The 24,153-nt window shown below is 39.6% G+C and overlaps 1 protein-coding gene across 1 annotated transcript in view; it reads right to left on the reverse strand.

The window, feature by feature from the left end:
- Positions 1 to 719: 719 nt before the first annotated feature.
- The window catches only part of SRD5A2 (steroid 5 alpha-reductase 2), a 55,402-nt gene continuing 31,968 nt past the window's right edge, over positions 720 to 24,153 (reverse strand). The window contains exons 2-5 of the mRNA XM_012475559.2: positions 12,841 to 13,004; positions 8,650 to 8,751; positions 6,552 to 6,702; positions 720 to 2,813 (exon numbers count right to left, since the gene is read on the reverse strand). Of these exons, the coding sequence (XP_012330982.2) occupies positions 2,747 to 2,813; positions 6,552 to 6,702; positions 8,650 to 8,751; positions 12,841 to 13,004 (484 nt within the window). The 3' untranslated portion in view covers positions 720 to 2,746. The remainder of the gene's footprint in view (positions 2,814 to 6,551; positions 6,703 to 8,649; positions 8,752 to 12,840; positions 13,005 to 24,153) is intronic.

Genomic DNA, 24,153 nt, shown 5'->3' on the forward strand with positions numbered 1-24,153 from the left:
GGAGGCATTTTAACTCTGTGGGTCTCAGTGTTACTACGTATAATATGAAGTGGTGGGAGTAGCTGATGTCTGAGGTCTGCTTCAGCTCTTTAAGTCTAAATTCTGAAAAACAAACAAAACTCAACATCTTCTTCAAGGTTGGCAGGAAAACACCTCTTCCGTGAAAGCTTCAGCAAAACCAAGACAGAGTATCTTGTGAGTTAGGACACCATTATATTACTTTAGCCAAAACCACTCCATGGAAACCTCGATTAACTATAATTTTGTTGCACTCTATTTTTAGAAGTGGGAAGAAATATATTTAGAGATGAGCACACATTCAGACCTTGATTGTACTTAATCCACATACATATTCCAGCCCTAAACGATGACAAACTATCATTGAACATGATGGCCCTAGAACACTGAGAATACCTGAATTATCAAGGGAAGATTTCAGCTTTCATAGAGTTCATGCTCTCCTACCCTATATTCAGATTAAGAAGTTCCACGATTATGCTATCTTGAAAGGTCCACCATCAGGCAACCGGATTGGGGTTTCCCCAATATGTTAATTACCTAATTAAGTCAAGGTTGACTACATATAATTTTAGAAAGCGCCCTCTTGTGGCAAAAAATAAAATAAAATTGCCAATGGCAGCATTGTCCTGAGACTGTGAGTACTGCCATTTATGGTACACTTATTTCATCTCAAGGACCGGTCTGGATGTTTACATGGGAGTAAAATAAAGGACTTAAGAAAGGTAGTTTTCAATGTCATAGAGAGAACTGAAAGTCTTCTATGTCACAGAGCTCAAGCTACACCTGAAGATTTATTTTCCCCTGTGTATGCCTGAGCACCAGGAGTGGCGTCTAAACTTAGGACATTTTCCTGCGTCTTTACTGTACTTCGTTGTAGTTCTGAACTGTGGCTGAGAGGCTCCATAAGTCGTGCTTTTTTCTTTCCAGCACATAGCCCCTAATTTCATGAAGAGAGAAGAGAAGAAAGGAAACAACACTACAGACAGGGTGAATGGGTACAGGGGCCTGGGCGAACAGGGAAATCAATACCTTGTGAAAAATTCTAGAAGTCCCAGGATATTTTAATTCAAACAAAATTACTTAAGATCCATGATTGTACAGGTATTTAATGAACAACAAAGACATTTATTTATATGGTTACAATTTGTATTTTTCAGTAATCTACATCGTCCTCAGACGTTTCTAGTTTCCTATGTGACTTACATAGTGAGTTTCTATACTTAGCACCACTGGTGCCCATTTCTCAAAACAGTTTGCTAAATATTGGCAATGCATTCCACACACATAGGCCTGAAAAGACAAATATTTCCACATATTTCTTTTTTTCTATAACAATTTCTTGATTTTTGCTCAAACACATATTTCAATTACTAGCGTTTAGCCCCGTACTTAGAGAGTCCCATATCTCAGCACCTTTGGAAGGGTGACCCCCTCGCAAGAGTTTGCAAACTCAAATGCTTACTAGCTACATAGTTCCAGTTGTAGTGTGGAAATGTGGACTCTATATGCTCAGATCCTCCAACGTTTTAAATGAAACTAGAATGCTAGTGTTTCGTGAAGCAAGCCCCCGATTTTTAAGTTTTTGAAACTTTGTAAAAAAAAAAAAAATCTATATGTCTGAGCCAAACAAAACAGGTTTTCTACCCAGATATGCCCCTCAGTCTGCACTTTTCAGCCTCTGCCTTCAGGTCCTTTGAGGGGTGGCTTCCAAGCTGCCCCTAGCAGACTCCTTCTTGAACAGGTCCTGAGAACTCCAATGAAGAAGTTCCAGAAAGGAAAGTTGCTCGGGGCTTCTGCTGTACTTCACATTGTTGTGGACATCTGGTGGAGGCAAGCAGCATGTAACCTCATCATTAATTCTCTTTATTTCACACTTACTCATTATTTGGATATTGGCACCAGTTTCCAAGACTGTGGGAGTTTGCAATGTCTGTTATAAAACTCTTCTCCCCACTCTCAGTAGCCATCCAGGGTCATGTCATTCTGTTATTAAAACCTGACCTTCAAGAAAATTCATACCAGTCTTCTGAGGATTGTGAAATTTTCTGGAAAACAGAGGCACTCATCAACTAAGACACTGCAAAAATTTGAAATGAGGTCAGTGCATCAGTAACTTTTCAACACTATAAGGAGAGGGCTCCTATATTAAAGTCCTACCTAATAATTTCGTATCTTTCCCAATTAACCAAGAAAAAGGAAGACATGACCAGGGTTTTCATTTGGGAGTGGGTTTGCTCTCGTTCTTTGTGACTTCAGAATTTAAATCTCTGCTACTCTGTATGGATACAAAATGCACTTAATAAGGTCTATAAGCACTGCCTTCAAGCCAAAAAATTCTTCACTACAGAGTTGTCCTCCATTGATAAGGAGTGAATGTGAAGCCACATGTACTTAGATTGCCCAGTGAAAGAAACAGAAGTTTGTACTTTCTCAGAGCAATAGCTAAGAAGCAACTGTCGCCATTTGGAAAAGGGGCTTTTTGAAGTTTCGGTTGGAGATCAGGATAGGGATTCCTGGAAGGGTGGTAGTAAACTCTAAGCAGGCATCACTCAGAATCCCCAGCTGGGAATTAGGCCAGCTGGCAGAATGCCAGGAGACCTACTATTATATATATACACATACACATATATATGGAGGACTACTATATCATGAAAATTACAGTTTCAACAGCTTGACAGTTTTCATTAGCACTGTGGGAGTTTTGCTCCTTTTTAATTTGGCTTCTTTAAAAGATGAATGGAATAAGGGCTTTCCGAGATTTGGGGTAGTCCTCAAACATCTTGAGGTAGAACCTAAAAGACAAGAAAGAAATAATTGTAAATATAATGGAGCCGTGGCTGACAGCTGAGGTTTGCTGTGTCCAAGATCTTTGTTACAAGTCAACGTACAGGTATTTAGGGCCTGACTATTTCAGATGATCATTTATGATTCTTATTTCTCCTTCCCACAGCCTATTTTTTATAAATCCTGAAGCTTATTGTGCTGGGAAATAAAAAGTCATAGGCAGAGGGTAGTGGTGATGGCTGTGCAACATTGTGAATGTATCTAATGCCACTGAATTTTACACTTCAAAATGGCTAAAGTGGTAAAATTTTTGTTATGTATATTTTACCAGAATTTTTTTAAAATGTGGTATCCAGAAGGAAGCACTCATTTGGATTCAGCTGAGAAATACAGGGAAGCAAAGATGATGGGCAAAGAGAACCACTAATATTCCCCAATATCCTTTCATGAGGCCTGGGAATGCCAACAAAATATCACCTTGTCTTATGGGTTGAATTTGTCCCCCCAAAAGATATGTTGAAGTCTTAACCCCCAGTGCCTGAGAGTGTAATTTTTTTTTTTTTTTTTTTTTTGGAACTAGGACTATTGCAGATATAATTAAATTAAGATGAGATCATACTTGAGAGGGGTGTGCCCTTAATCCAATATGGCTGTGTCCTGAAAAGAAGAGGATAAGAGACAAAGAGACGGAGACAGAGACACCCAGGAGAGAAGGCCATGTGATGGCGAAGGCAGAGATTGGAGTGATGTAGCTATAAGCCATGGAACACCAAGGGTTGCAGGCCACCACCAGAAACTAAAAAGAGGCAAGGAAGAATTCTTCCCTAGAGCCATTGCAGGGGGCGTGGCCCTGCCAGTGCCTCGATTTCAAACTTCTAGCTCCAGAACTGTGAAAGGACAAATCTGTGTTGTTTTAAGCCACCCAGTTTGTGGTAATGTGTTGCAGCAACCACAGGAGACAAATGCATCTTAAGGAATCCTTTCTCCTTAAGTTTCCAGGCTGTCCTTCTAACTAGTTGGTGACGGTAGCCCTCAAGGTATAATCAAGATGATACACTCTGTTAAAGTACCTTAGTTTGAATTAGAGGGCAAATAATAAGGTACAAAAGGTGGCTGGGTTTTGGGACTGTGATTTGAGAAGTCTGGTGGGCCACCTCTGTGCATGCTGCCTCTGCTGTGAGGGCCTGCCTTTGTTTTATAGGAGCCTTCACAAAATCTTGTTAACCTATTAAAAACCATGCCCTTTGGCCCTTCTCTGGTGGTCTGACATAACAGGATGAGGCCTCAGTTTCGGTTTATTGTTGCAGTAGCTGAAAACATCTGGTAGAATTACTGTCCCTCCCCTAACCAAGCACAGTGGAGTCCACACTGAGTGATGCCTTCTCTTCTCCCATTTCCACTCTGCCTCTGCCTCTTCTCCCATTCCCACTCTGCCTCTGGTGGGCAGCACATCCAGCCTGAAATGGTAATGTGGGAAGTAGGAAAGTTCCTCTTCAAAGTTTCCTTTCCTATTAAAGAATAATCATAGTAAGTGTTAGAAATAAGAGTTTGTTTTAAACACTTTCTTCAAAACTTTCGTGCTTTTTGCTAGTAGCTCTCTGGTAAGCCCTATCCTATGTAGCTGTTAGGTTCACAGGCATGTAGTACATTCTATGTCCTTGTACTTTCACCAAGATACTTGTGCTAGACATGTTTACAGGCAGGTAGTATATTCTATGTCCTTGTACTTTAACAAAGATATTTATGCTATTACTTTTCTAAGCCCTTTCCTAAGCAACTTCCTGTCCCGTCCTTATTTGGACTTCCTCTTTTCCTTTTGTTCTCCATTGCTTTTACCTGTTTAGAAAAGTTTTAAGTTGTTAGCCAATCAGGTTTTAGTTTAGATTGTGAGGTCTGGCTCCAACCCACAGAGATCAGACACAGCAGTAAGGATGACCCTAAATGCATAAGGGATAAATATGTCTGCTTTTCCTTTGTTTGTTGCACTGTCGTGGCAAGACTGCTGTTGAGTGTAACCTTTCTGCAAGAAGTAAAGATTGCCTTGATGAGAGATCCTTTGTCCCAGTGCTGACTTTTCTTTGTGGCACTGAAAATTTACATATAACAGTAAGAACTGTTATGACTCTCTTATGGACTAGGAACCTTCTGCCACTCTTCCCCACAGACTCTAAGAAGTGGTAGGAATAGGTCACGAGCTGTTGCTTCATTCATTTCAGAACTGTTGTCCTCAAACAATTCTACTCAGAAGAAAAGAAACTCATTCTTACCTAAACTTTCAAAATTAGGCAATGAATCATAACCCTAGGGTTCTGGTTCCAAGACCATACATTCCTTCTTTGAGTATCCATACAGTCTTCAGTAATTATAGGCTTTCTCTTTCCACAAAAGGCATTTTAGGGAAAGGATCTGAAATTTACACTTGGATTTAAAGCCTGATAACAACTTAATACGTTACCTTTCACTTCCAACAATGCTTTCAGTTAATTCTTTTGTCCCCACTCCACCCCAGGTTAGCGGGTTAGTGAAGCCTTAGGCCAGACCTTCAGAGGGAGGATTCCGAAACACCTGCAATCCCCAGCATTTACCAGCAGATGGGGCAGTCCTAAGATTGCCCCACACATGCAATTGTTTGTCCTACCTTTCCCAGAAGCCAGTGTTAACCTTGGTTATGACTTATAGAGGGTGGGTGTCAGGGAAGGAGGGCAGTACCAAAATAAACACTGGTATTGCACAGGTTCTAGGGGAAATAATCTTTCTGGAGTTTCCAGGGATCTGTGATTACCTGAACTGTTAGCACCAAACCTTGTAGCCAAAAATAGCAGCCACATAGGCACCAAGATAGTATTTTTTTAGTAGCTTGCTAGCCTGCTATGACTCAGAACTATCGGTAGAGGCCAGGCATGGTGGCTCATGCCTGTAATCCCAGCACTTTGTGAGGCCAAGGCAGGTGGATCACTTCAAGTCAGGAGTTTGAGGCCAGCCTGGTCAACATGGTGAAAACCTGCCTCTACTAAAAATACAAAAAGTTAGCTGGGCATGGTGGTGGGCTTGCAGTCTCAGCTATTTGGGAGGCTGAAATGGGAGAATTGCTTGAATCCGGGAGGTGGAGTGAGCTGAGATCACCCATTGCACTTCAGCCTAGGCAACAGAGTGAGACTCTGACTCAAAAAATAATAACAATAAAAATAAATAAAATTTTTTTAAAAAAAGAAAAAAAAACAACTATCAACTATTATCAACTATCTGTGGAGCTTTGGAAAGTGCTGGCCATGGTCCCGGACATGGAGCACACTTCCGGAAATGTGGTGGGAGAGGATGAATTTGAAGCATGGTAATGGAAGCTGCTGCTTCTGCTTCTTGAAGCTTTATCTAAGCATCTCCAGATAAGCCTGCCTGGCGGGCACAGAGCCTGGTCAACTAATTCATGTTGGTGCAAGGCACTTCTTGCTGGACAGTCTTCAACAAGACAGGCACAGGGCCTTCCTGGCCATCACCTCAGTTACCTCTGTCTCCATGGACTTATTTTTGTTATTAGAAAAAAAATTATTACTACTACTCTCATCCAGCTAACTTCCGACTTCAATAAAAGCCCAATATGTCAGAATATACTAACCCAGATTATTGTATCAACCTTCCCTTATAAAAATAAATATCTTCGGTTTATAAACCTTGCTCTGCAGGTTAAAAGCCTGTTTAGAGAACAAAAAAAGCTACATGAATGCAGCTACTTTTATTGGAAAGTTTACCTATGGTGGTGAAAAGCTCGCAGCCCAAGGAAACAAAGTGAGAAAAACGCAAATGCAAGTGCTGGGAGGGACCAAGTGGCCAGGGCAAAGCCGATCCATTCAATGATCTCACCGAAGAAATTGGCTCCAGAAACATACGTAAACATGCCACCTGCGTGCAGAAGAATTGGAAGGTCAATCATTGCAACTGAATCACTGTGACATTAAACCCCTCTGTGTTGTTCCAAAATACACAAAGGCACCAAGAACAAATGTGGGGCTGGAGACTCCCTCCATAGTCTTAGAAGTTTGGTGGAATCCTCTTGGAAAGAAGGGGAAGCAAAGCAACAACAGCCTGTTGCCTGGAAAACATTCTGGAGTTGCGAAGAGTGGCCCCAACTGCTTAACAGGCTCTATCCAAATCTCTAACAACTGCTGGACCACTAACTTTGGGTAGGACAAGGGAGAGGTGTGGGAGGTCTGGGTTTTGTTTCATTCTATTAAGGAAGGGGCCACCTCTTACCTCCCACTTCTTTCCTGGACACACTCACACTTTCACATTCACAGTCCCAAAACGTGAAACTGCGCACTACATTAAAATAATACAAATCTGAACTTATGGGAGAAGGAATTTAGATTCTCTTTTGGGATTTGCCCCTCCCCACCCTTCTGCAAAGCACTCTACTCTGTTCATGTTTAAAGTAGGGAGTAGCAGCTATAGGTATTTGTCCTGCTGGAGGCTGGTGAAGTTGGCTTCTTGATTTTAAAAGTTTCATTTTCTATCCAACCAGGTATTTCTTCCCTCAGAACTATATCTAGAAATCAACATATTTCTAATGATATTAAATATATCCACACTCAAATTTTATGACCCACATCAAACTAGGGAAGTTTCAACCAAAACAATTTTGTTCTTTCTGTAGTTATGTAAAAATACTTTGTTTTTAAATCATTCTCTATTATAAATCAAAAGTTGGAAACTAATCTTGGCAACTGGTTTTCAAGTGCCTTCTCTGCTCTTCTTTATTTATCTAGTTATGGAGTGAATGTTTTTAAAATGAAAGCTCCTTAGGGTTGAATCTTTCTTGAAAATAAGATTGCGTCAGTGGTTCCCAACCTGTTATTCTCTAGGCCCTGGGAGGAACTAGTGCAAAGGATCTATAGATCATTTATGAATACAGTAAATAGCACATCTTAACCTACTAAGTTATTTTTGTTTGATGTATATACTGTTAGAGGATATTAACAACATTCAAATTCATTTGAATATGTTACTGAATTCATAGGAACTTTGTCATTAATTTCTTATTCAATTACTATTAATGTGCACTAACATCATGTCATAATTGAGGCAATTTTTGGATGTAAATAAAGGATTGTATTTCCATCAGAAAGGGTGGAAGCCACAGACCTACACAAATACCCATCTAAATCTATTGAAGGATTACTTGGACTGATTCACTCCTATCTGTGTATATTTGTCAATCTCTTACCCTGGTTTCTTTGGAGCAGTCAGGATTACAAATATGCTGCAAAAATGCACTTGTGCTTTTTTATCTCCAAAATTCACTTGTGCTTTTTTATCTTCAAAAATGCACTTGTGCATGTAAGACCTCCCATTCTAAGTTTTGATGAAGTAAATATGGTTCTCTACACCTTTAAGAGTATACAAGTGGCAGGAAATATACAAGTTCTACCCTTAACTGCTCATAAGATAAGTCTAGATCAATTGGAGGGGACACATTTATTGGCCAAACATTCAGCAGCATTTGCAAACCTAGAAAGGATAAGCCCTCTGTACATGACAATCTTACCTACTGCAATGAGGTTGTAGGTAGCCGATTCCAACCCTACTCAAACCTCCCACTCTCTCCCACCTTCCAGGTATTGTGATCTCACACCTTCCTGAGGGCTCTGGTAGCTCTCTGGAGCTTCTGGATTCAGATGAGAAGAGCCGTTGTGCTGTGATGGGACTGGGTATGCAGGGGAAGTCAAGAGCAAGCTGAGAGCCATTGCATCATCTGTGCCCTCACTGTCCCCTCTCCATTTGCTACCATAGTGTCATTCTTGAGACAGGCTCCAGGGAAGAATGGGATTCTGGGGGCAGGAGAGGCATTACCTTGTGGAATTCTATAGGTGATTTCTCCAGGCTTCCTGAGCTGGCACAATATGTAGTCACTATGAATGTTGATTCCCATTCCCAAAAGAAATAAGAAGACACCTTGACAAAGAAGAGAGAAAGGAGAATTTTTTTTTTAAATGTGTGCAGATTTTGATGCTTTTTTCACAAGCTAAGCTAAAATGAAAGAGGGGCATTTAATTCCTAATAATGAAGGGAGGGGCATTTAATTTCTAAAGAATGGTCCTAAGTTATGGCAGAAAGCGAGGAGGGCAATGAGTCCTGGTTCTGAATGGGGAGCGGGTGTGCTGTTTCCTAGACTCAGGCTGAAAGTGCACAGTGGCACCACCGATGGAGACAGACAGGAAGAGAGAGGAGAGCAAGAGGCAGCACCATTGACCAGTATTTAAACAGATAAACAAATAAATGAACGGATCATAATAGTAAGCCTTTAGCTCATTCACAAACAGTCAAATCGAGGTTGCATATCTCAACAGCCAATTCCAGCCCCTTTTCCTTCGCCATCTCCCACTATAGAGGGTGGACTGAGAAAGGTGGGTCACATGAGCTAGTTTCAACAATAAGATGTAAAGTGAAGTCTCGATGGGAGGACTTCCTTGGAAATTGTTTGCTTTTCTGATAAAAAGGTTCAGGCAAGACCAGTGCCCCTGCTTCCTCCTTCTTCCTGTCTTGATTGCCAGATGTAATGCCTTGAGCCTCAGTCACCATCTTGCAACCATGAATTGACTAACAAGAGGACCATAGGTAAACATGCTAAGAATAGTGGAGACAAAAAGTGCCTGAGTTATTCATGGTGTCAGTAAGCAACAACAGGAATGCAGAAGCCAACTACTTTGACACTTCTTGCTATGTAAGAACTATGAATTCTGAATTATTTCAGTCACTATTGTTTGGTTTTCTGAGCGCATTCCTGACTGAAACACCCACTCTCATGAAAATAACATGAGCTAGTTTGGCGGACTTGGCCACTAACAAACTGACTCCCACCACTGTCAGTTCACACACACACACACACACACACACACACACACCCTGACATACTACACACACTGTTCACATCTATTTATTTTACTTAGCCACATATCCTGGAGTTGTCTCCACATGTACTATCCACTGGTACAGAAAGGGCCCTGTTCTGAGGTGAGGAGAGTCAGGATCAGGGATGCTAGATCCTGCATCCCAAAGGGCATTATTACAGCCCAGAAACACTCACTATCCAACCCGACCTCCCAGCAAAGCACATTTGTGCTTTTCAAAATATATTAGGCAAAAAGCAAGAAAAGTTTAGTAAAAGTGATCAGGTCTATTCTCACCTTATTTGATGTGATATAAAACAAGGATTTTCCACCTTGTCTAGTCAAAAGATCATTGGCCTGGAAGAAAGGGTATCTGAGGAGGGATGGTAGGGGAGCGGGGAGGCAAGGGGGACAGCACACACAGCAATGGAGAAAAGCAGGGACCTGGGACCAGCTGTCTGTGTGTCCTTGAGCAAGTCACTTCAGCTCTCTCAGCCTCAGTTTCCTCATCTGTAAAATGTAAATTCTAACAGTGCCAATCTCACAAGAATGGTATGAAGACCATCCATGCATTCATTCCGTCATTCATTTATTCAACTAATATTAATTGAGAGCTTACTACATACCAGGCACTGTCCTAAGCACCAGAGTTACAGGAGTGAGAAAACAGTCAAGGTACCTGTTGCCATGCAGCTTACATTTTAGTGGAGGAACACAGACATGAATTTTTAAAAAATTAAAGTAAAAAAAAATCACATAATGATCACTGCAAGGCAGAAAAATCAAAGTAGGGTCATGAGACAGAGAGTAAAACGGGGTAGGGGCTGTCTCTATTTTAAGTGAGGTAGCTAAGGGAAAGTTTTCCTGAAGAATTGACATTTGTCCTGTGATTTGAATCATGAGAATGCAAAAAATCTGAGGGACAGCAATCTGGTAGGGGGACAAGACGGACAAAGGCCCGGTTCACCTGAAGCTTGAGGATAGAGTGGGCTGGAGGAGATGGGGACAGGATGCTAAGTGAAAAGCCACAGCAAGCATTCTAGGCCTTGGCAAGGGGTTTGCATTTTTAGGTGACATAGGAAGTCCTTGGTGTTTTAAGCAGGAGAGAAATGAAGTCTGATTTCTGTTTATTATTATTGCAAAAGAAATAAAAAGGTTGTATAGAATATTGTAATTAGCAGACATAAGGAAACCAAGACACTTATTCCTACCACACACACATTGTTACTATTAAACACTTTAGTGCCTATCCTTCCAGATTTTCATCTTACTTAATATTCAGGCCATATTTCAAATTCCTCAGATATCTCCCAAATGTCCACTTAAAGGTGGTTTGTGCAAACCAAAATCCAATATAAGATTATGTCTAGCATCTGCTGGTTGTGTCCAGGCTCTTTTAATCTAGCTCAGATCCCTGACTTTTTTTTTCCAGGGCACTGACTTGTTGAGGAGATCTGGCAGTTGTCCCTTAGAATGTCCCCCTTTTTTTTAATATGACCAGCTTACTTCCACTGTATTTCCTGTAAAATGGCATAAGTCATTTTCCTATGTGGTTATATTAAAAGCTTAGCATACAGATAGGTCTTTGTTCTCAAGTTCAGGAAACTTTTTTTCAATTTAGAATTAAAAAAAATAAGTAATGAAATTTCATAATTCAAAGGACAAACTATATTGAAGGAAAAGCTCTACCTGCCCACTCTGCCCCCTTTACCCTGAGATACGTAGGGAAACTTTTTATTAAGTTTTTTACAATTTCAATATTTCAGTTTCCAATTATACACAGCAACACACATTATCCTTCTATTCCATTCCTACACAAAGAGTAGCATACAATACCTGCTACTTATAAATGTGTAGCGGGCATCCTATGCATAAGTTATTTGTTTTTATTTAACCATAGATTCTGGAGGTGTCTCCACATGAGCACACAGAGATCTTGGTTTGGTTTGATTTTGTTTTTGTGTTTCTTTCTCTGTGTTTGTGGTCACAGAATATTCTATGCATATACCAGTACCGCACAGCTAATCCTCTGGTTATTTGTGTTTTCAAATGTTCACTGACTGCTTTGTGGAGAAAACAGTGCACAGGATGGAAAGGGAGGTAGAAAGTTCAGTTCGGAGGTTATTTTGGAAGACCAGGCAAGAGGTGATTGTAGCATGGACTAGGATAAAGTAATTTAGGGAAAAGTGACCGCAGCGGCACATGTTTCAGAGGGAGAGCCAGAAGTACTAAGCTGATGGAAGGAATGTGATGTGTGATTCTAACAGGAATTAAGCATAATTCCCACTATCCTATTATTTTTTCATTTAGGCCAAAATAGTATAAAGAAAAATGAATCTTCCTGGACTTTAACTCCACTTAAAGAAAATGAAAAAAAAAAAACAAAACTCAACAATCAGTGTCTTCAACTATTTTAGATAGGGTGGTCAGGAAAAGTCCCTTTGAGGAGGCACAAATTGGTGGAGACCTAAACAAAGTGAAGGACCAACCCCATGAATATATGGGGGCAAAGCCTTCTAGGCCAAGGTTGTCCAGCCACAGCCTGTGGGCCACTTGCAGCCCAGGACAGTTTTGGATGTGACCCAACACAAATTGGTACACCTTCTTAAAACATTATGAAATGTTTTTTAGCTCATCAGCTATTGTTGGTGTTAGTGTATTATACGTGTAGCCCAAGGCAATTCTTCTTTTTCCAGTGTGGCCCAGGGAAGCCAAAAGACTGGACACCCCTGTACTAGGCAGAGGGAGCAGTCCTGAACAAAAAAACTGGGGCTGGAAAAGCTTGACAGGTTCTGGCACAGCAGGAAGGCCACTGGCACAGGAGCACAGAAAAGGAGGTGGAGCGAGCCAGGAAAAGAGGCTGGGAAACTGGAAAGACCAAGAACATTTAGGATTTATAGGCTATGGGAAGGAATTTGTATTTTATCTTGAGAGTAAAAGAAATCTACTGGAGATTTTTGAGATAGGAAATGGCATGATATGTGTTTAAACAATCTCTCTGGCTACCGTATGGAGAAAACACCAAGGTAGGTGTGAGGTCCGGGGAAGATGAGATAATTAGGAGGTTATTACAGTAGAGAGAGGCCATGGCGACATAGACTGTGGGAAGGGTTGCTAGCTGGGGAGTAGGTGAGAAGTGGCCAGATTCACTTACCCAAGCTAAATCGTATGTCTGTGTACCACTCATCAGGGTATTCAGCACAATAAATCAGATAGTAGCCTTGAAGGAATCCATTTCCAGCACAGAAGGCAATGCCTTTGAAAATGAGTAGAACTGGATAAGGCCTCCCTCGACTGAGCAGTGGGTAGACAAATGTCCTGGAACATATGGGAGGAAAGGTTAGGATCCATTGTTAAAAAAGAAAACAGTCAGACAATAAGAGGAAAAGGTTTCAAACAGATAACCATATCAAACCCATTTTTACAAACTGTTTTCCGTTATATCTGTGGAATGAAAGAATATTATTATCTGGTTCTAGAACAACAATTTATACTATAATTTGGCCCTTTTCATTAAAATTTGTAGTAGCCACAATTAAGTATCTTATTTTAATCTCACAACAGCCTTGAAAGGTGAGTATCATCCCCATCCAGTAGTTAATAAATTGAATTCTATGAGCTCAGAACTGGAGAACAGCTTTCTATAAATCCAGAAGTGAAATCTAGTTTATATTAGAAGAAAGGTAAAGCCTGGTTTACCCCAAAAAGTGGAATGGCATTTTGATAGCAACCACTTAACCACATGGCTTTCCATAATGTTTTTCTGATATGATTAGTTACTGATATTATGCATTCCCAGAAAGTGGACTGCAGGGTCCCTTGAGAAAAGACACACACATACACACACACACACACACACACACACACACACACACAGAGAGAGAGAGAGAGAGAGAGAGAGAGAGAGAGAGAGAGACCCATCTAAATATAAGAAACTATTAACCTGGAGGAATCTAGGAAGAAGGGCTTGAAAAATATAAATACCCCCCAAATAAAAATTTACCCAAGATATAATACTAAATACTAGACCAAAATCTATACCCTCTTTATGACTTTTCTTCCCTTATGGTGCAATATAACGGTTCTATAGAAAACTTCATAAACTTTTGTGAATAGTTTAATAGTTAACTATCAAATAAACAGCCCCATAACCAGGAATGAATTAAAGAAACATAACAATGCCATCACTCAGAAATCTCTCATGTGTCCCTCCCTGTTCTCAGTACCACCATCAACCTGGAGGTAACCACTATATGGGGATTTTTGTTTTTTAAATAATTTTTTCTTTCTTTCTTTCTTTTTTTTTTTTTTTTTTTTTTTTACAATTTTACCACATTTGGGAGCTTTCTTAAAAATACAGTTTATTTTGCTCATTCTTAACTCCATAAGAGTGGAATTATACTCTGATTCTTAGACTATTCTTTAACACCTATTTCTTTAACTCATCACTATGTTTGTGAAGCTCAAGCATGTTGTTGTGTACAGCTATATTTGGGTTGCTTCCTGAATGTTCATACCCACTCTGAGATTATTTTGCTATAGCTCCCAATTTTCCCATAATTTTAATGATTTCCTTTTTATGTTTAGACCTTTGATATATCTGGAATTTCTTTTGTTCTGAGAAGTTAGATAAGAATTCAACTTAATTTTTTTCTGATGTTAGTAAATTTACTAAATGTCTCTTTCCTACTGATATGCATTGCTGTTGGTATTATACACTAAATTATCATATGTATTGGTTCTTTTTCTGAGTTCATGGTTCTGTTCCATTGATCTATTTATTGCCAATACCACACTGTTTTAATCATTGTAGTTTTAAAACATGTCTTAATTTTGATTGAACCTATTCTTACATTACACTTTCTGAGATATTTTCAAGTCCAGAACAGGTAAGTCCTTAGAGACAGAGAGTAGATTAGTGATTGCCAGGGGCTGGGGCAAGGAGGAGTGACAGTGACTGATACAGGGTACATAATTTCTTTTGGGGGGTGATGAAAATATTTTGGAATTAGATTGTGGTGATGATTGCACAACTTTTTGAATATACCAAAGCCCAATGAATTGTACATTTTTAAACAGTGGATTTTATGGTGTATGAATTAATTCTCAATTTTTAAGTTAATTGAGAGAAAATTCAGGCAGTGTTGTATAGGGGTTAAAATTTAGGGTCTTGCACTTGCTGCATGGCCTTGTCACTTCACTTCATTGTGTCTGTTTCTTCATCTGCCTACCTTATAAGACCAGGCCATGAGGATTACGATGAAAAGGGCTTAAAACAGACCAAATAAGAGAGCTCCATACATGCGTATATTGTTGTTGTTACCTTTATTATGTTGTGGTTAACATCACCTTTCTGTTCAGGTACAGGTTGTAACTTTCTACTTAGTCAGATCTTTTCAGTCTCTCAGTAGGCTTTAAGGTTTCTTCACCACTGCACATTTTTTTGTTATTTTTAATCCCAGATTTCATACTTTTTTTGTTACTGTACATGAGATTTTTCCATTTACATCTTTAACTGTTTGTTTTACATGTAAAGGAAGACCTTTGATAGTATTAATTTTGTTCTCAGCCCTATCCTGAATTTCCTTATTTATAATCATTTTTCAGTTTACTTTCTAGAATTTTCCAGGTATACCAGCACCTGTAAATTATGTTTGACTCTTCTCTTAGAAAGAATCTCAACACCTTCATCTTTTGACCATGCTCTGGAATGACATAAATAGCATTAGCATTATCTGTCTTTAAAGATTTTGAAATCCATCTAGAACCGTTTTATTGGAAGGAGAGGCTGTTGATATTTGTGATGGCTCATCTTACCTACCAACTTGACTGGACTGAAGGATACGCAGATAACTTGTAAAACATTATTTCTAGGTGTGTCTATGAAGGTTTTTGCAAAAGAGATTAGCATTTGAACCAGCAGACTGAGTAAACAAGATCCACCCTCAGCAACATTGGGAAGCGTCATCCAACCTGCTGAGGGCCCTAATAAAACAAGACATCAGAGGAATGGTGAATTTATTCTTTTTGCTTGAGATGGAACATCCATCTTCTCCTGCCCTGAGATATCAGAGCTCCTGGTTCTCAGGTCTTTTGATTCTGGCACTTACACCTACTCACTCCTCTCCTTCCAAAATCTCCTGATTCTCAGGCCTTCGGGCTCAGACTGAATTACACCACTGGCTTTTCTGATTTTCTAGCTTGCAGAAAATATGTCAGGGGACTTCTCGGCCTCCATAATAGAGTGAACCAATTGCCATAATAAATCTCTTGTATGTTTATACATATATATCCTCTTGGTTCTGTTTCTCTTGAGAACTCTAACACAATATTATTGACAATAAGATCTCTATTTGTCCCATGGTAATTGGTTTGTGTAGATTATGTCTTCAGGAACATCTTATGAATTCTGGAAAATTTATATTTTCATAGAAATAGAAGGTCATTCTTATTATTCAAGTTTTTTAATGTATTTGTATAAGACTGACAAGATAATATCTTATGAAATTTTTAAACTGTCAGTATATTTTCTTATTACCCCATCAGCACAAGTATCTGCTATGCTGCCCTTTCATAGTTACAGCCATATGCCCTTCCCCAACCCCTAGTAACCGCTTTCTGTTATCTCTTTCTATATTTTTGTCATTTCAAGATCCTCTAAATAGAATCACACATATGTAACTCTTGTAAACTGGCTCTTTTTATAACAGTGTCAATTCCCTCAAGATTCATCCAAGTTCCATAATATATTTTTAAGCAAAAAAAGAAATCTGAAAAATAGTATATATATAGTGTGCTAATCTTTTGTAATCAAGAAAAGGAAATCGTAAAACATGCATACATATTTGCTTCTTTTTTATAAACGTATTATCAAGATATAATTTACATACATGAAATTCACTCTTTGGGATATTCAAAAGAATATTGACTGTAGTTAACTATAAACACTGAATAAATAGAGAAATAGAGAAACAAAGATCTATAAGTTGATAATGATACTTTTAAAAAGATATTAAGACATTTGTTACCATTGAAGGTGACTGTTATTATACTAAATTCTTACTCTGATGAAATGTAACTAAAAGGATAATTAAGTATTTATCCTACATCTTATGTTCCCACCTTCTTAAAAGGAACTATAATTTATATCTTTAATTAATAAGTGAAACCTTTTCTTTTTGGAAGGACAGCAACTAATATATGGAAGACTAATTTTAAAGTTTGAAAAACAGGATTCCAAAGTATTATCCCAGAGATTATATGCTGATAACAAGAGAAAACAATTTTATAATGGTGAGCTCCAGAGGTCATTATTTCAACAAAATGACCAAACTAGACACCACTGAGAATGGGAGAATTCATTATTACTTACCTCCTGATATGATGCACCATGAGTTCTGCAGCATCACCAATGAAGTGTTCTTGCCAAAACTGCACCTGAATCTAATCAAAACCTTACAACTAACTTTCACTAAGATGAAAAAGAGGAGATAAAGCAAAAATTTAATTGGCTCCAAGAGGAAAAGATAAATTCAGAGTATGAGATATTCTATTACTGGCCCTCTTCAAAAAGTCACTGTCATGGTTAAAAAAAGATATATGGGGGAGAGTAGTCAGTTCTAGATGAAAAGAGATGCAAAAGCAATAGACCTTAATGTATGATGTTTCAATATATCTTTTCAATGTTTTGAAAAATTAGCTATCAATAACATCTGGAAGAAAAGGCAGTTGAGGAAATCTGAATATGAATTGGATACCAGATTGTTATTGATGGCAGTGGCCACTCCAGACGTCTTGCTGCTGCCATCATGCAGCTGCAACAGGAAGGCACAGCCGGGGCTGCACACTCCATGGAGCCAGAGGGAGCCTGGCCCCTTCTGAGTTGGAGCAAGAGCTCCCTGGGTACTGCTGCAGCTGCCCAAACCACGGAGTGAGACCCAGGCTTCCCACTCCACAGAGCAGGCAGGAGCACCACCCTCCTGGGTGTAGCTGTCCAAACTGCAGCTGCAGACTCAGGCATCCCTGCACTTTTGGGGGCCCAGGAAGGACCCCCTGCCCTCAGAGCCTCAGAAGTGCCTTCCCCTGCTTCCTGGTTTCTCCCTGCTAAAGGCACCCTCTCCCACCTCCAAGAAAAGTCTCAACTGAGCCCGGGGACCATGAATGGCAGCAGGAGGCAGATAGATTCCTGGGCAGATGAGAGTAGGTCTCTGGAAAGGCCCCACCTTCAGGCCAGGGAGGGCCTGAAAGCTGCAGGCCAAATGGCCAGACTCATGCCAGTGGGAGTGGGGACTTGTGGTGCCTCTTCTGGACCCACTCATGGATCAATTGGCATGCACTTTCTCCCCTCTGAGGTCCATAAATGCCACCCTGAGCTTAGCCAGGGCATGGCAGAGGACGAAGAGATGACCAGCTGCAGAGAGGATCTATCCTCTCTGGGCCTCCTCTCTGCTGAGAGCTGCAGACGTTGGAGTAACCTGCCTGCAGAGAGGAGCCACCCACTCCAGGGCCTCCTCTCTCCTGAGTGCTGAACACTGGACAAGATGACCTGCTACAGAGAGGAGCTACCCACTGCGGGTCTCCTCTGAGCTGTTCTGATACTCAGTATAAGTTCCTCTTCATCTTATTCACTCTCCACTTGCCTACATACCTCATTCTTCCTGGATGCAGAACAAGAACTCAGGCAAAAGTGCCACTGGCCAGAGGCTTCTGGCCAGAAAATCAATACCCCAATATTTCCATACCATTGTTATTAAGGACTTGTTATTTTTCCTGGATGTGTTGTTTTGTCAGAGAACATCCTTATTCTTAGGAGAGGCATATTGACATGGTTCCAAATGGATCATCAACAATATAATTATTTTTATTAAAATTACATAAACATGAGAAATATAAAGTAAAAATTTCATAATGTTAATAATTGTTGACTCTAGGTGTCAGGTATCTAGGTGTGGGGTTTCTTTACCTGTTTGAGATTTTTCACTGGGAGAAAAATAAAAGTTGGGAAAAAGAAAACTATTTAACCAAGAAATCTAACCAAACAAAAAGCAACCAAAAGAAAAAGTTTGAGTGGAAAAATCCAGGTAAAAGGACAGAGGGTGGGCATTGAATATACTGAAACAAAGAACTTAGATTAAATAACTACAGGAATTATGGTTACACTGCTGAATATAAATGTGAAAAACCTCAACAACAATGTAAAACTGTAACCAATAAAATTCACAGAGTTGGGAGAGGTGGTGAAAAGACACATGGACGAATTTTTTCTTTCTCATCCTTTGTAGCAGTAAATCAATAGGTTTGCATGTAGTTGGAGGAGCAGGAGAAAGAAGAGAACTTGAAAAAATATGATGACCTCAATCGTTTTTAATTTTTGAATTTTTTTCTTGTCTTTTTGAGAAGTTAGCAATATCTCTTGAGGTGAAGAAACAAGTTTTTAATATTCAGAAATTTCTTCAGTTTCATCTCAGTTTCTTTTTCTCCAGTTAAATTCAGATAAAACTACATTGAGTACATTTTATTAAGATATCATATGTTGTGGATTCTTGTTTTTTTGAAAACTTGTCAATCTATCTCATTTCCTACCTGCACATGCATATAGAGAGATGCCCAATGAGTGATTTGTTCGATGTTAACAGCACTTAATTCTAGAACATGGCTTTAAGATGTTTTATTTCTTCACTGTGCATTTCTATATTGGTTAAATTTTTGTACTGGTGATGGATTATTTGTTTCAAAATAAGTCATTGTCAAAAAAAAAGAGCTTCAATTTACAAACTATTAGCAGCTTGTGTGATGTCTAAATAACAAAAAGAAAATGGAAAAATTCAGTCATTGAACTCATTCATGATCCTAGCCTGACCCATTTGTTCTTCTGTATTTATCAGTTCTTTTAAAATAAATAATCCAATGGCAACTTCTGGGGCTAAATTCAATTATGAAGTTTTCTGCAAATTGTGGGTCGACTTCACTTAAAAGTTGAAGAAAGATTTTTGTTGCTGTTGTTGTTGTTATTGTTAAATAGGAAACTAGCATGGGCTGTTGCACCACTTGCTCTCAAATTCAATCCTAGAGAAATGACAGGCTGAAGAGTATTATCTGGTGGGTGGGTTGGGAGCTGTGGCAGCATCTTAGGACAAACAATAACCTGATGCAGCACAGAGGAAATTTTACATTCTACTCTTGCCTCACCTCTTCTCTTATGTTCCTCTGCCCCTTCCTTGCACATTGACACTGTGACAAGCAACAGCCCAAGCTGCCCGGGATCTATGAAATTACATCTGAGGAGTGCAGAAATTCCACTGGAGTAGGCAGTGATGAAAACAGGAACAGACTAGCCAGCTACCCTAAGACATTCTCTCCAAATCCCCATGGCCAGGCTAGAGGATTGCAACTTATAATCTCCTTGTCCCAGTGCTGCTTATTAGAGTCTGACGGCCAGTTGCCTGGAAGGACATGGGAATTTTGGGGACAGCAGTTTTGTGGTGTTGGATGTCTCACCCTGAGTTTCATCCCCACCTCTTCTTTAAGCTCACACCAGAAGGTACAAAGATCAGGCTCCGGCATTTAGCCTTAACCCAATATAAATTGTTTTCTCCAGGAGGATGTGTATCACAGGCCAAAATAATTACATACCGGAAAAGTACAACCATTAAGAAATAATCTACAACATATAATATAAAACGTATGTAACAAATGATGAACAACATGTACTATGCAAAGTGGAATTATCGTGACAGAACAACAATTTTAAGTACAATAAATATCCTTAAAGAAATGTTTTTTTCAAAGCAGAAAAAATACTCACTTAAGAAGGAACTAAATAAAAATAATTTGTCAAAAATTGTAAACCCTATTAGTGACAGAGTAAGAGCAAGAGCTAGGTCTTCTGATAATCCCAGATTTCTACACTAAACCTTTCTAATTAATCCTGAATTGGCATTTTCAAAAAGATGTACTGTCACTGTATGTGAATGAGTGACAAACTCAAAAAACAGAATCCACAGTTAAGTAAGTTTAGGATCTATAAAATCAGACAAGACCTAACATTTACTCATAGTGGGATTTCTTCAAGTCACGACAGGCTAAGGATATGGTGAGTCTCTGAGAAGGACCCCCTAGTTTGGCACATTCATCACAGAATTGGAGCTCCACTACAGAAATTGCTTTTCTAAACAGGACAGATAATCCTATACAGACAATTGGATACTGCAGCTTTGAAAACTGATATTTGATTCTATAAATTTCATATTCATTTTTTTCTCTCTCTCTTACACACACATATGCATGCACACACACAAGCACAAATGCATACACACGTGCTCATGCTAGACAACCACACACACATCTCCAGGGCATTAATCTGATCTTCCGCAGACAAGAAAGAGCAGACAAGATCTGCAGATTTCACAGATAATCACAGCTGCATTTTGGATAGGAACACCTATTCTTCAAAGTCAGGGAGGTTTGCCTTGGATCTCCTCCTCAAAAACAGGAAGTCTAAGAAAAGCCCTGGGATTCATGTCAGGGATGAGGGTCACCATTTTTTTTTTACCTGGATTATATGTGAGTGTTGCCTCCTAAAATTGCTGTGAGGATGAAATTATCTAATTTGATGCTTCATATGAAGAAGTACATTTTAAACTATGGAGTGACTGGCAAAAGTATGCAGACAGGTGTTGCATTATGTGTAAGCCAAATTTTATTTATTTATTTATTTTATTTATTTATTTTATTTATTTATTTTTGAGAGGGAGTTTCACTCTGTCGCCCGGGCTTGAATGCAGTGGCACGATCTCGGCTCACTGCAACCTCCACCTCCTGGGTTCAAACAATTCTCCTGCCTTAGCCTCCCAAGCAGCTGGGACTACAAGCGCACACCACCACATCCAGCTAATTTTTGTGTTTTTAGTAGAGACGGGGTTTCATCATATTGACCAGGCTGGTCTCTTGAACTCTTGACCTCATGATCCACTCGCCGTGGCCTCCCAAAGTGCTGGGATTACAGGCATGAGGCACCATGCCCGGCTGAGCCAAATTTTATAAACAAAACATCAAGGTGGTCTTGAAGACCTGCAATTTGCCCCTTGGCAACAGCAGTTCCACATCTTTCCTCTCTTGGCTTGAATATCGACAACTCTGTTGGAACAGGGAGGCTGCCCAGATGTTCTCAGGATGATGAAACTTCTCACTTCTATCATCTGCTCTCCTGGCCAGTTAATGGACTATGAGGCTCTTTAATTATCTATATTAAAAAGTGGAAGAGGAAGCCGGGCTCGGTGGCTCACGCCTGTAATCCCAGCACTTTGGGAGGCCGAGGTGGGTGGATCACGAGGTCAAGAGATCGAGACCATCCTGGTTAACATGGTGAAACCTTGTCGCTACTAAAAATACAAAAAATTAGCTGGGCATGGTGGTGCGTGCCTGTAGTCCCAGCTACTCAGGAGGCTGAGGCAGGAGAATTGCCTGAACCCAGGAGGCGGAGGTTGCAGTGAGCCAAGATCGCGCCATTGCACTCCAGCCTGGGTAACAAGAGCGGAACTCCGTCTCAAAAAAAAAAAAAAAAGTGGAAGATGAAAGAAAGGTCAGCTTCTTGTGCTGTCTCCCTAGAAACTAAATGCTATCTGCTATCTCCCTCTCCCCTCCACACCTAGACTCAGGCCTCCTATGTCATCTGCAGATTGTCTCCCACTCCACCCAATCAAAACAGTGTCTACAATTCATGTCTTTCATTAAATAATTACCTTATCTGTTTCTCACCTCTTCAAAACACAAATACACACAAGAAGGGAAAGGAAATTGAGTCTCTAATACCAGAGTGTGCATAAGTGAATTAGATTCATGAGTTTTTCTTCCTTCTCCAGAGGGAAAGGCAACAGAGTGAAGACATGGTGGGAGAGCAAGTACTCTGTGGTTAAAAGGTCAGGCTTGAAGGATTTCACTGTTTCATAACTCTGTGATCTTGGACAAACTTCTTCATCTGTAAACTGAGGTTAATCATTAACCTCATTAGATTATGAGGTTGGACTCATTGGACTATTATAAGAATCACTGGATTCCCATGAAAATTAAATAAGATGATGAAAGAAAAAGTAACTGATACACCATTGTTGCTGACTATGTGTTTCTCCTGGCATTCACACCCCATGAGAGCTTTGGGAGCCTGAAGGTGGCTTCTTAGAAGGAAAGGATCCTGAAAGGCTACAGAAAGACATTTTAAAAAGTTGTATTTTTGTAATACTTGTAGTAGAAGTATGTATTAATTGGAGGAGGCTCACTTCTGTAACAAACAACTGCAAAGTATCAAAAGATCAACATAATGAAAGCTCATTTCTTGCTCATGCCACAGTGAAATGCTATTCAAGCCTCTATTCCACAGCCATTCAGGACCTAGGCTCTTCCAAGGAATCTTCCGCATCCATCCAGCAGGCAAAGGAAGAGAGGGGAAGGAGGATTGTGTAGAAGGTTTTCTTAATGGTCATATTTCAGGCTGGAAGTGGCACAAATTCCACCCTAATTCCTTTGGCCCCACACAACTGCAAGAGGGGTGTTGGAAAATGTAGCCGATTGGATTTCCCAGCAGGAAAAAGAAGGTTTGGTGAACACATGGCACAGACAGAAGGTTTTGGAGAACTAGAAGTCCCAGAGAACAAATAAAGTTCATCTAATCTGAATAACTTTGCTATTGGAAAGCTGGAAGTAGTTCAAAGCTTGTTTCACTGTAGAAAAAGACAAAGACAATGACAAGAAGTGGGAGAGAAGAGAGTCTATTAGCCCAAGAGGCTGATAATTGGTGCTGTAGAGTTGTAGGTGAGTTTCCCCTCTGATCTCTTGCTCCACCTATAGTCTGAGACTCAGTTTCCTTGGTCTGGGACCACATCACTTTAATTACCTTCTACAACTCTAATGTAAATTTTCATTCTTTTATGTTTGTTCTCATAGAGAGACTAATAAGTACTCTGTAAATATAAAGTTTTCTATTACTGCTAAGTAAATATTCATTTGGGGGGACTCTTTGGAAAGGGTTAACTGAAATTGCAAATCCAAATTTAACCAAAGGAAAAAAGCTTTAAAATTACACATCTTGCATAGACCAACTCATATTTAACTAAATCTTCTTCAAATATAAATGCTATTGCTAAGATTATCAAGTCAATTGAAGACTTTTCACTATATGAAATTTTAGACTCATTGTCAATCAAAATGAATTCAAACTATATATATAAATACAAAGTTTCCATGTATGTATTTAGTTGTTCTGTATAGTAATTACTCCCTTCTTGACCCTGTATCCTTGTTCATCTACTACTCCATTTTCCTGCTTTCCTTAATAGCAACTCCAGAGAGTTGCCTATACTTGCCATCTCTGTCTTTTGCTCTTCTTTTCTCCTTCCCCCTCCTCTCATGGAAACAAATCTTGGTGAGGTCACCAGAGACCATCACGCTTCCAAATCGAAGAACCAATTTACAA

The sequence above is a fragment of the Aotus nancymaae genome, unplaced genomic scaffold (genome assembly GCF_030222135.1).
Source record: "Aotus nancymaae isolate 86718 unplaced genomic scaffold, 86718_ANA_hifiasm-v0.15.2.pri h1tg000057l, whole genome shotgun sequence".
Lineage (NCBI taxonomy): Eukaryota > Metazoa > Chordata > Mammalia > Primates > Aotidae > Aotus > Aotus nancymaae.